The sequence below is a fragment of the Malurus melanocephalus genome, unplaced genomic scaffold (assembly GCF_030028575.1).
Source record: "Malurus melanocephalus ecotype Western Australia unplaced genomic scaffold, MMel_1.1 scaffold_181, whole genome shotgun sequence".
Taxonomy (NCBI): Eukaryota; Metazoa; Chordata; class Aves; order Passeriformes; family Maluridae; genus Malurus; species Malurus melanocephalus.
In genome coordinates, this window is record NW_026623413.1 from 1,458,233 (window position 1) to 1,469,668 (window position 11,436).

General features: G+C 48.3%; 2 protein-coding genes across 2 annotated transcripts; one reads left to right on the plus strand and one right to left on the minus strand.

The window, feature by feature from the left end:
• The first annotated feature begins 1,322 nt into the window (after nt 1–1,322).
• Nucleotides 1,323–8,120, plus strand: PSMD5 (proteasome 26S subunit, non-ATPase 5). Its single transcript, XM_057372966.1, has 10 exons — nt 1,323–1,583; nt 1,746–1,890; nt 2,477–2,590; nt 2,806–2,934; nt 3,534–3,643; nt 4,039–4,181; nt 4,631–4,822; nt 5,017–5,126; nt 5,577–5,717; nt 6,218–8,120. The coding sequence occupies exons 1-10, from the start codon at nt 1,393–1,395 to the stop codon at nt 6,473–6,475; spliced, it is 1,533 nt and encodes a 510-aa protein (XP_057228949.1). The 5' UTR covers nt 1,323–1,392; the 3' UTR covers nt 6,476–8,120.
• Nucleotides 8,121–8,974: 854 nt separating this feature from the next.
• On the minus strand, nt 8,975–10,093 carry B3GALT9 (beta-1,3-galactosyltransferase 9). The gene has a single exon (XM_057372896.1). It carries the CDS (start codon nt 10,091–10,093, stop codon nt 8,975–8,977), a length of 1,119 nt encoding a protein of 372 aa, XP_057228879.1.
• Between the last annotated feature and the right edge of the window lie 1,343 nt (nt 10,094–11,436).

Sequence of the window (11,436 nt, forward strand, 5' to 3'; positions counted from 1 at the left end):
GGCACTCACTCCTCTGACTCCTCCTCCTTCTCCTCCTCTTCGTCCTCTTCCTCCCCGGCTGGTGCCCGCCTGCCGCGGGGACACGGTGTGGGACGGGGGACAGAGTGTGGGACAGGGACAGCGGTGTGGGACAAGAACAGCAGCGACAGGGGTCAGAGGCGTGGGATGGGGGACAGAGGCGTGGGACAGTGAGACAGCGGTGTGGGACAGGGACAGCAGTGTGGGACAGGGATAGCGGTGTGCGACAGCGGTGCGGGACGGGGGACAGAGTGTGGGGCAGGGGACAGCGGTGTGGGACAAGAACAGCAGCGACAGGGGACAGAAGCGGGGGACGGGGGACAGCGGTGTGGAACAAGGGACAGCGGTGTGGGACAAGGGACAGAGGTGTGGGACACGGAAAATCGGTGTGGGACAGGGAATAGCGGTGTGGGATGCGGGACAGCGGTGTGGGATACGGGATAGCGGTGTGGGACACGGGATAGCGGTGTGGGATACGGGACAGCGGTGTGGGACACGGGACAGGCGGTGTGGGACACGGGATAGCGGTGTGGGACACGGGATAGCGGTGTGGGACACGGGACAGTGGCGATGGACACGGGACAGCGGTGTGGGACACGGAACAGCGGTGTGGGACACGGGACAGCGATGTGGGACACGGGACAGTGGTGTGGGACACGGGACAGCGGTGTGGGATGCGGGATAGCGGTGTGGGATGCGGGACAGCGGTGTGGGACACGGGATAGCGGTGTGGGATGCGGGACAGCGGTGTGGGACAAGGGACAGCGGTGTGGGACACGGGACAGCGGTGTGGGATGCGGGACAGCGGTGTGGGACAAGGGACAGCGGTGTGGGACACGGGACAGCGGTGTGGGACAAGGGACAGCGGTGTGGGATGCGGGACAGCGGTGTGGGACAAGGGACAGCGGTGTGGGACACGGGATAGCGGTGTGGGACAAGGGACAGCGGTGTGGGATGCGGGACAGCGGTGTGGGACACTCCGCCCGCCCCTCAGGGATGCAAGCCCCGCCCACTCGGTCAGACCACGCCCCCTACAGGGACCAGGCCCCGCCCTGCACCTGGACCACGCCCCTCCCGTAACCGGCACCGGGACCACGCCCCTCCCGTTACCGGGACCCCGCCCCAACCGRGACCACGCCCCTCCGGTTACCGGCACCTGGACACGCCCCTTCAGTTACCGGGACCACGCCCCCACCGCGCTCACCCAATGGGGTGAGAGGGGGCGTGGCCGCGACCATCTTGTTTACATTTAAGCGGACGCAAAGGAAGCCCTTAGCGACGGCGCGGCGGTTGTTAAGGGAGGCCTCAGCTCTCGCGATACTTAAGCACGGCGGTTGCTGCAGGCGACCCGAGTTCTCGCGAGATTGCCGGGAGATGGCGGAGGCGGCCAAGATGGCGGAGGCGGCGGCGGAGCTGCTGGAGCGGGCGGCCCGGCGAGACGCGGCGCTGGAGGAACTGCGGGCTCTGCGGGTTGCCCTGCAGGCCGTGCCGCCCGCAGCTCTCCGCGCCCGCCTCGGCGAGCACCACCTGGCGGCGCTTTTCGGCCTCCTCGGCGTCAGTGACCGGTGAGCTCCGGCGCGGTGCCGCCGGCCTGACCGGCCCCGCTGCGTCCCCGCTGCTGTTCATACGGAACGGGGGGTTCCTGTCGCCTCCCCGGTTTATTCGGGCGTGCGGGATAACGGTATCCCCCTTCTCAAAGAGCTCGTTTTTCTCTCCGTCCCGCCCAGGGAACAGGTGTCCACGTGTGTTTCTATCCTGGAAAGGCTCCTGCAGGCCCTGGACCCCCTTTACGTGATCCAGAACCTCAGGGAAGAGCTGCAGAAGGGCCTTTTGCACCCCGATGACTCCGTGAAAATCCTCACCATGTCTCAGGTACAGGGTTTCCTCCAGGAGGAGGGGCCAGAGCTCTGTGGTGAGCTCTGGATTAGTCCCCATCTGCTCTTTCTTACTCCAGTTTGTGACAAAATCAGGAGTTTTTCCTTCCACGTTCGTGTCATTTGGGATAATTACCGTGCAGTGTGTGTGTAATGCTTTATGAGATGTCAGTTTTAATGTACAAAATTGTCCTGACAAAAACAACTCATTAATAAAATTTCTGCCACGTGTTCTGGTTGAAATTTTCCAGCCAGCACTGGCAACAGGTGCTGTAAGAATTAAAAGCAGCAGCAGTTTGATATTCAGGATGCTTTAAACGTTATTGTGGGAACACCAAACACTCTGTGGGTACTCGACACTTGTTGCATTAATTTAAAAGAATGGGATGATGGGACRTTGTGGTTTGGGATGAATTTCTAGAAATTCAGCTCAGAGCAGCTGCTCAGGTGTAGGCCAGTTGAGTTTTGATCCAAAGGCCTCAAAAAATGTTGATTCTGGCTTTCTCTGCAGCTTTTCCAGTCCTTGAATGTCCTTACAGTGAAAAAAAAATTGTTTTAATGTTATTCTGTAATTCTGTGGCCAGGTTGGGAGGATTGTTGAAGACTCAGATGCTGTCACMGAAATTCTCCACAGCCCCGAGCTGTTACAGCAAATCATAAACTGCATTGGTGGAGAGAAAATAGCAGTGGCTAAAGAGGTAARCATTGCTTTATTGTCCCATTCCTCTGCAAACTGATGCAGTTGGATGACAATAATCATAACTAGCCTTCATCAGTGAAAACTGAATTATAATTAAATGTATAACTATAGTTAATAAATTAACGAGGAGCGTTGGAACGGAGCCTTGGATTTTCTTCTCTAGGTGGTTTTGTTGATTTGTTTTGAATAACAAGCTCCTTGTTTTGCTCACAGGCTATCAAATCTCTGTCAGGAATAGCCCAGAGCCAGGAGGGCCTGGAGGCTTTGTTTGGGAGCAGTTTGTTGGGTGCCCTGAGGAACGTCATGGCCACGAGTGACGTTGTTCGCTACAGGGTCTATGAGGTGAGGGGGTTCTCATGGCTTTTAAATTAATGTTTCTCACTGCTTTGCACACTTTGTGTCTGTTTTTTGCCAAGGCTAGAGAGGAGTAGAAGGAGTTCAGCAGAGTAGGCCCTCATGGTGTCATAACCTTTTTCTAGTGCAAAAGTGTGAATTACTGTTTGCATCTTTTATTTTCTAACTTGCAGTGCTTAAGGGATGGGAAGGGCTACACAGAGTTACTGGAGACACCATGAAGTGTTTGTTTCTCTGAAAATAAAAGTGAAATAGTTACTGTAGTCTCTTAACCTTTGGATGTGAAGTGCTGCTGAGAGTTCTGGAGAGATGCCACCTGTCAGTCTAGAGATGTTTGGTAAAGGAGAATTAATGAAATATAGCCATTGTAGAGTTTCATGTGGACAAGCTGATTGTGAGTGCAAATCAAGTGCATGTGCTGTAAACTTGGAACTCCTGATGAACTTGCTTCAGGCAATGATAAAAATGTGATTGAATTCTACATTTAATATATAAAGGATTAATCAGCACTATAAGATGTATTAGGCTGTTATTATGAATCATTACAATGCTTTTATAAACCGTCCTTTCTTTGTGCTTTTCTGCAGTTAATTGTGGAGATTTCATCAGTGTCAGCAGAGTCACTGAATTACTGTGCAAGCAGTGGATTAATCCCTGAGTTAATTGGAGAGCTGACTGGAGATGATGTGCTGGTCAGGTATGTTGGTGAGTTTGCCAAGGAGATTTCCACCACTGTTAAAACTTTGATATTGTGATAAAATAAACACATTTGTGTTTTACACAAAACCCTTTTCAGGAAAACCCTTTATCTGCCGTTTCTTAAGCTGCCTTCATTGTAAAATACTTTAATTTGAGGACCAAGAGGTAGTTTCCCAGTGTGAGATGATAATTGTAATGTTTGGCTGCAATAGAAACATTTTGAATTCTTCCCAAAACCTGAAGAAGAGCTGAATGAGCTTGGAGGGGCTCAGACAGTTGGGTTCATTTGTTGGCTTTTTGTTATGATTTTGYCTTATGGCAATGGGGTTTTTTCTTAATTCTGAGTACTTCAAAACCATCTGAACTAAGCCTGGATAACTTTGTGTGTTGCAGAGCCACGTGCATAGAGATGGTGACCTCGCTGGCCCACACCCCCCATGGGCGGCAGTACCTTGCTCAGCAAGGAGTCATCGACAAAATCTCCAACATCATCCTKGGGGCAGAGTCTGATCCTTTCTCCAGCTTCTATTTGCCAGGTGACACCAAGCATTCCTTCTTTCCARGGTTTGCCAGTGGCTTTGTTAATGAGTTAAATTAAGAGGACTGTTCTCTTTTGAAAGCTCAGGGGAAAWTTTGAATATTAGATTGTCCTTCAGCATTTTTTAAATAGCTGATATTTGTATATTCAGTCTGACACGTGAATAATGTTCCTCAGTAATAGTGGTAAGATCTGGACAGACTGTAGCTTTAAAGTTTGTGTTATTGTAGCCTTTTTTAGGAATACAAACATCATGAATTAAGCAACAGTCAAAATATTTGGCTTGTTGCTTGGTTCTGTCTTTATTTTGAGCTTTTTACCAACACCGTTCAGACTTAACACAAGTTCAGGAACAAATCAGTCTCACATTAATATACATTTATTTTTGACTTTGCTGAAGTTGCTGTTCTTCCACTCAGTGCTTTTTTTTTTGTCTTGTTTTCTTAGGATTTGTTAAATTTTTTGGGAATCTGGCTATTGTGGACAGTCCCCAGCAGATCTGTGAGCGATACCCTGTCTTTATGGAAAAAGTGTTTGAAATGGCAGAAAGTCAGGATCCAACCATGATTGGAGTGGCTGTGGACACACTGGGAATCCTGGGATCAAATGTGGAAGGCAAACAGGTTTTACAGAAAACTAGTTAGTATCTTTTCTTTCTCTTTAATAAAACTTTATAATACAGGAGTGAATTGGTTTGGGGGGATGCAGAAAGTAATTGAAAAATGTATTAATTTGTCTAATGAATACATTTATAATGTGACTGATTTGTAACTCTCTGTTCCTGTAGAGATCTGATTGAATTAATTAAAAGCACTTTGTTTTTGTTTTGAAAGGAAGCAGATTTCAAAATCTCTTAAGCAAAATAGGGCACAAGGCCAAGAATGCCCCCACTGAGTTACGGCTGCGGTGCTTGGATGCGATTTCTTCTCTGCTTTACTTGCCTGTAAGTTGGGGGTTTTTGGTTTTGTTTTTYCTTTAAGTCTCCAAGAATGAAATSATCACACACYTGAGTATTTGTGAGAAGATGTTTTGCAGCCTCTAGATTGGGTAGCAGTGGTACTTTCAGTGTTCTGAGTCATTGATTTACTGATTTGAAGTTTTGATTTGTTTAAAGGTTTGGGTTGGTTTGTAAGGAGCCAGGTGTTCTGAAATATTAATAAAATATGAATTCAAGGCTTTATTGACAAGGGAATGAGAATAAACAGGTTCATATCCTTGTGTTTAAAGGGATGGGGTAAAATGCTCCAATTCCTGTGGTGTTCTTTGAATCCAGAGATCTGGGTTGACAGTGTAGCTCTAACTGAGTGGGTGAAACATTTGAATGCATCCTGAAACTTGAAAGCTTTTCATAATCCTAATCAAACTCTTTCATTTTTGTGTGGCATCTCTGTAGCCAGAGCAGCAGACAGAAGACCTCTTAAGAATGACTGAATCCTGGTTCACATCCTTGTCCAGCCAGCCCCTGGAACTCTTCAGRAGCATCAGTACTCAGCCATTCCCTGACCTCCACTGCGGGGCTTTACGGGTGTTCACTGTGAGTGCTTTTTGGTTTTAAAGATTTGTGTAGCCATCCAGTCTCAGATTTATTTATTTCTTTGAAGTGAATGCCACAGACTTCTTGTTAAAGCCCTGAAGTGGTCAGAAAAAGGCCTTTTTCCTTGTGCCACACTTGCATTCCCCGTTACAGTAATGCAGCAGACATGTCATGTCTGAAATGCTGATTTTCTCATAAATTGGAGAGGGGAAAAGGAAGGCAACAGCTGTGCTCTAAGATGCTGCTTCTATACCAGAGGCACTGCTGTGATAATTCCCTTAAAACTTTAAAGATAAGCACTGAGCTGTACTTGTTCTCTTGTGTTAAACCCTGCTGCTTGATTCAAGTGCTGGTTGTGTCACCACTGTGTGGAATGAATATCTCACTTCATTTTTCCTGTTGCTTGTCTATCTAACAAAAACCCTACTGTGTAACTGCTTTTTTTTTTAAAAAAAAATGAGGTATTTCACTCCTCCCACATCTTCTGTCTTCCTGTTCAGGCCATTGCAAATCAACCATGGGCCCAGAAGCTGATGCTGGACAGCCCAGGCTTTGTGGAGTACGTTGTGGACAGATCCGTGGAGCCTGACAAAGCTTCAAAGGATGCTAAATACGAACTGGTGAARGCCCTGGTGAACTCCAAAACCATTGCAGAGATCTTTGGGAATCAGTATTACCTGAGGCTCAGGGCTTACCTGCATGAGGGCCCCTATTATGTGAAGGCAGTTTCTACTACAGCAGTGGAAGGAGCAGAATAATTCCCTCRGTTCTGGGGTCCCCCTCTGGCAGAACATGTTCCTGGAACAGGTGTTGAGGTACAAGGTGCAAACACTCTCCACACTGGAGATTGTCTCTTTAAAGGAATGGGARGATATTTTGACTCTATTTGAAATGAGTCAGGAGAGCAAATTAAAGCCTATTTGGTATTTCCCCATAAAATGTCATGGCAGAAGTTGTCTGTGTGCTTCATGAGGCAGGTAATCCAGGTGAGCACTTACCAGCTACTGACTGGGTTTTATTTGGCAGAATTTATCAGTCTTTGGTTAAATTGTTCCTGGGTTTGGTGTTTCTGTTGTGTTTTCTTAGGAGGTTACAGTTCAGTTAAAAAAAAAACCCACCAAAACACCTTAAGGTTTGTAACCTCAGATGCTGCCATAATTTCTATTCTTTTTTAATTATTTTTTTTTTACCTGCCAAAGTTGGCACTTGCATGGAACTCTGTTCTTTATTCTGTCACAATCCTGTTGCTGAATTGAATAAGCCAGTGATGCTGTTCACATGAGGGAGTATGGACTGGACTCTCTTTGTTTTCCTGCTGGATATGAGTCTTGCTGGAATAAATAATCCTAAATATTGTTTACATTTTATGCTGAGGATTAAAAAAAAAAAGCTTTTAGCCCTTTTGAAAACAAATCAGTGCACTCTGTAGTGGATCAAACCCAARTGGGAGCTTTGTCTCCCTGGTGGCTGTGCTGTGGGGTGGCAGCTCAGTTTAGTGGCTGGAGCTACTTCAGAACCAAAAATTGAATTGTTTACACTATTTTTAACAGAGGTGGATTTTTTTAAGGATTATTTAAAGAAATGTAGTAATTTAGTTACCCGAGTTAGGCTAAAATGGGTTAGAACATGAAGCTTTTGTGTCGAAGGGAGTGAATGGAGTAGGGTAATGTGGCATCTTAGGAAGTTGGAATCTTTTTTTGAAGATGTCAGAGTTGTGGGAGAAAATCAGGACTGGCTGGGCACTCCAGTGATGTGTGAGCTGTCTTTGTCCATAAACAGAGATCACAGTGTACTTTATATCAAAGGCTCTTATTATTTTTGTTGAGAAACAAATCTGAGGAGTAGCTGGGGGAGCAGAATAAAACATGAAGTGACTCCTTTGGGGCTAATTTTAATAATGTGTCAGTCAGGTCTAACTGTGGATAGAGCTACCCCCATGTCCCTGTGTTAGGTAGGGGTGCAGTTGGCATTGCCTGCCAGAAACTGCTCCCAGGAGTCCCCTTGAGCTCAGAGGGGCTGGGGAAGATCCCTTAGTGTTTGATAAGATGTCCAAATGGAGCTGGTGTGCCTTTTTCACCACCCAAGAGGTACCAGAATTGTCATCCCACATCCCAGTGCTGCTGCTTTCACCCTCAATGTGCCCAATAACCCTCTGCCAGTGAGAAATGCACTGCAGTGTCTCGTGAATGGAGAGAGCACAGGAGCTTCATGAATCCTGCATCCAGCAAACACATCAAAGCACTAAAAAGGAAGTGAAAGGAGTGTAGAAGTCCTTAGTTTGCACTTGTTCTGGGCAGTYCAGCTCTGTTGTTTTAGGTGGCTTTGTGTGCTGGTAGCTCTGTAYGAGCCATATGCTGAAATGTCAGTAAAAGAAATCAATATATAAACCTTCTCTGCAATTCATGAGTCTCTTCCATGTGTGTTTTCAGCTGGTGCTTTTGAAGGCTACTCTGTGTGCTGAGTGTTTAGCATCTGCTTTGCRTGGTACATTTGCCAAGGACAATATTTTAGAATGTGCAGAGATGCCAAACAAGGGGATTTTTTTATGTATGCACATATGCTTTATTTTATTGAGCTTTGAGCTCAACGTTGATTGATTAATTGATCACTTTCCCCTGATTACTCACATGCAGTTCCCTGCCCATGCTGTACATTGCCATATGGATTACATGCTGCTGCTGTTTCTGATATAAATGACACAATTGAAGTGTGTTGTTTTTGTCATCCCCYGTTAAAGTAACAGGTGGAGATAATTGAGGAGAAACCAGAAATGGAATGCTGGAGAATTGAACTAACAGGCTGAACATTTGGTTTAAAAACCAAGAAACCCCAAACCAAACCTTGCCATTTGATGGATGTTAACAAGCAGCATAACTTGAGCAATTTCCATGATAGCTCAGTGTCTGTTCCTCTCAGCCTGCTCAGAAGCAGCTCCTTTTGTGGGTCGAAGCTTCCCTTTGTTACAGATTTCTTTGGAAATCGGTGATGCCTCACTCAGATAAAAAAGAAGTTTTGAAGACTCAGAAGTCTGTAAAACCCTGGATGCAGACAAAGTCTCATGGAATACTCTGTTTTACTTTCATGCATGCATTTGTAGGTACTCACAGAGATACAGTACATCCAGTTCTGCTCTGTCATACACTGCAGCAGAAATTCATTGTTRAAGGGAGGAGAGCAAACTTTGGGAGGGATCCTTAGCAGTGGATGTTAACAGGGTAACACAGCTGATGAAAAAATTCAGATTTTCTCTGCAGAAATTAATTGACAAAATGAAGGACCTCATTTTTTATTYTATCCAAGTTGAACTGTTTGAACTTGTCAATGTAGGTCAGAACCTTGCAGGACACCAGGCTGTAGTAGGTTTCCAACAAGGAACAATCTTCCCCATCGTTTGTTTCCTTCCAGTCTTTAAATAGCTCGTCCTCTCTCATGTCGGAAGAGGTGAAAATGAATTTATAGCAGCATCGATTGTAGCTGATGTGCTTTTCCCCAGAAAAGCGGGAGCTGTGCCTGGCAGTGATTCCAGCTTTTTTAGCACAGATCCCCACGAAAGCAGCGGGAGGCAGCACCAGGGGCACCTCCCTGGCAGCCACGTAAACCTTGCGAGCCACGTCCTGGGACATGAGGAAAGCGCTGCCGTGGCAGAAATCCGGGTAGAACTGCTCGGGGTATTGGTGAGTGGGGACAAAGGCAGGGCTCTGGGGGTCCCTGTCAGGCACTCCCTGATGAACCACCCTGCCCAGGTAGATGTCCTCTGGCTGCGTTAGGCTCTGCAGGTACACAGCCAGGCTGGGAACGCCCACAAACACGTCCTGGGCTGTTTGAAGGATGTACCTGGCCTGTGGACAGAAAGTCACTGTCCACTCCACGCTCATCAACATCTTGTGTGTCTGTGTCTCGGGGGAATCGATGAAACTGCCTTCAATAATGTCTTGGTGCTTCTGAGCCTCTTCATTGATCTCCAGCTGGGTGCTCAGTGAGGCTGCTTTTCCTACAGCAAACACGGTGAGGACACTGTAACCTCTGGAGCCCGTCGTGTTACCCCAGGTCTGCCTGATGGCATCGCGCCTTGTCCTGTTCTCTGGGCTGCTGCACACAACAATGAGCAAAAATAYCTCTTGATTGGAGCATGTCACTGCACTGCTGCCAGTGTAAGAGAGGTTGGCCTTCAGGAGATCCAAATCCAGCTTCCTGGCCCTCTCCCTGATCTCCAGGGTCTTGGCGTCGGTGTAGGAGAGAGGCAGGGAACGCAGGAAGTACTGCTCCAGTAAATCTGCCCCAAAAAGCAGCACGTGGAAAAGCAAGACATTAAAGAGGATGAAGCACCACTGGTGTGTGCGGAGCCTGCAGAGCGTCAGCTGGGGAAGAGAAGACATGGACACTGAATTCTCTGYTCACTCAAACCAAAAGGCTTTCCTTTGTTTTACAATATATCCATGTCAAGCAATCACACCTTTTAGACCATGGTCTCTATTAATGTGAGGCTCTTTTTCTCCTAGGAACTGAAGGAATCTCGCTGTGCACAGTGAGATCCCAAAATGATAAGGATGTTATTGTGTTGTATGGAAGGTCCCTTCCAAGCCAATGCTGTGAAAGCTGTGAGAAGCTGAAGCACTTACCTGCATGGTGCTGGGRGCTGTCGCTGCAGAGGGGCTCTGGGGCAGTTTCTCCGTGGCACTGGCTGTATCTGGGTCTGCAGGATCCTGTTACTGCCCGCTCCCTGCAGCCTGTGCCTGCCACCTCACCTGCCTGGGCAGAGGAAAGATGATCCTGGGGCTGATCGTGTTGCAGCCACGTAAAACACGGAGCCAGAGAAWCCCTGGTTGTTCCCTTTATTAATTTCTGACAGTGAGGGAAATGCTGGGGCTTGGTAAAAGGAATCCCAGTTTGCTGCTGGCCATGGGGGTGGTGCTTTTTGTAGCTGTGCCATTGTGGTGTTGGTTCCCCCATCCAGACCCATCGACCTCTGTGCTGAGCATCCCCTGAGCTGGAGCTTTGGGCTGTGCATTTGTGGGTTTGCTGTGTTTGGGGTGGTGCAGGGCACCCCAGGTTTGAGCTGGAGCTTTGGTCTGTGCATTTGTGGGTTTGCCATGTGTGGGGTGGTGCAGGGCACCCCAGGTTTGTGGGTGCTGCTGGGCCAGGCTGGGGCTCTGCCTCCCCTGAGCTGGAGCTTTGGGCTGTGCATTTATGGGTTTGCTGTGTTTGGGGTGGTGCAGTGGCTCTGCCTCCCCTGAACTGGAGCTTTGGGCTGTGCATTTATGGGTTTGCTGTGTTTGGGGTGGTGCAGTGGCTCTGCCTCCCCTGAACTGGAGCTTTGGGCTGTGCATTTATGGGTTTKCYRTGTTTGGGGTGGTGCAGGGCACCCCAGGGCTCTGCCCCCACCTTGGGCTGCTCCGGAGCCGCTGCGTGTTGCTGTTGGCTCAGCCACGGCTGTGCCGGAGCTGACGGCGCTGGGGAGCCACAGGAGCCTGGAAATGCTGGAGGGGGAAGTGCCAAAGACACCACAAACAGGATGGAGGTGTCAGCAGGGGGGACAGTTGGGTTTGGCAGTGGAGCGGGAGAGGAGAGGGGTTTGTGTAGCGGGGCTGTGGAGCACGGAGAGGAGAGGGGTTTGTGGGTCCCAGCAGTGCCAGGGGGGCAGGGCAGGGGTGGGTGATGGCAGCGCTGCTCTTTGAGGGGTAGATTGGGGTGGGAGGTGCCAGCCTTCATCTGCACAAGA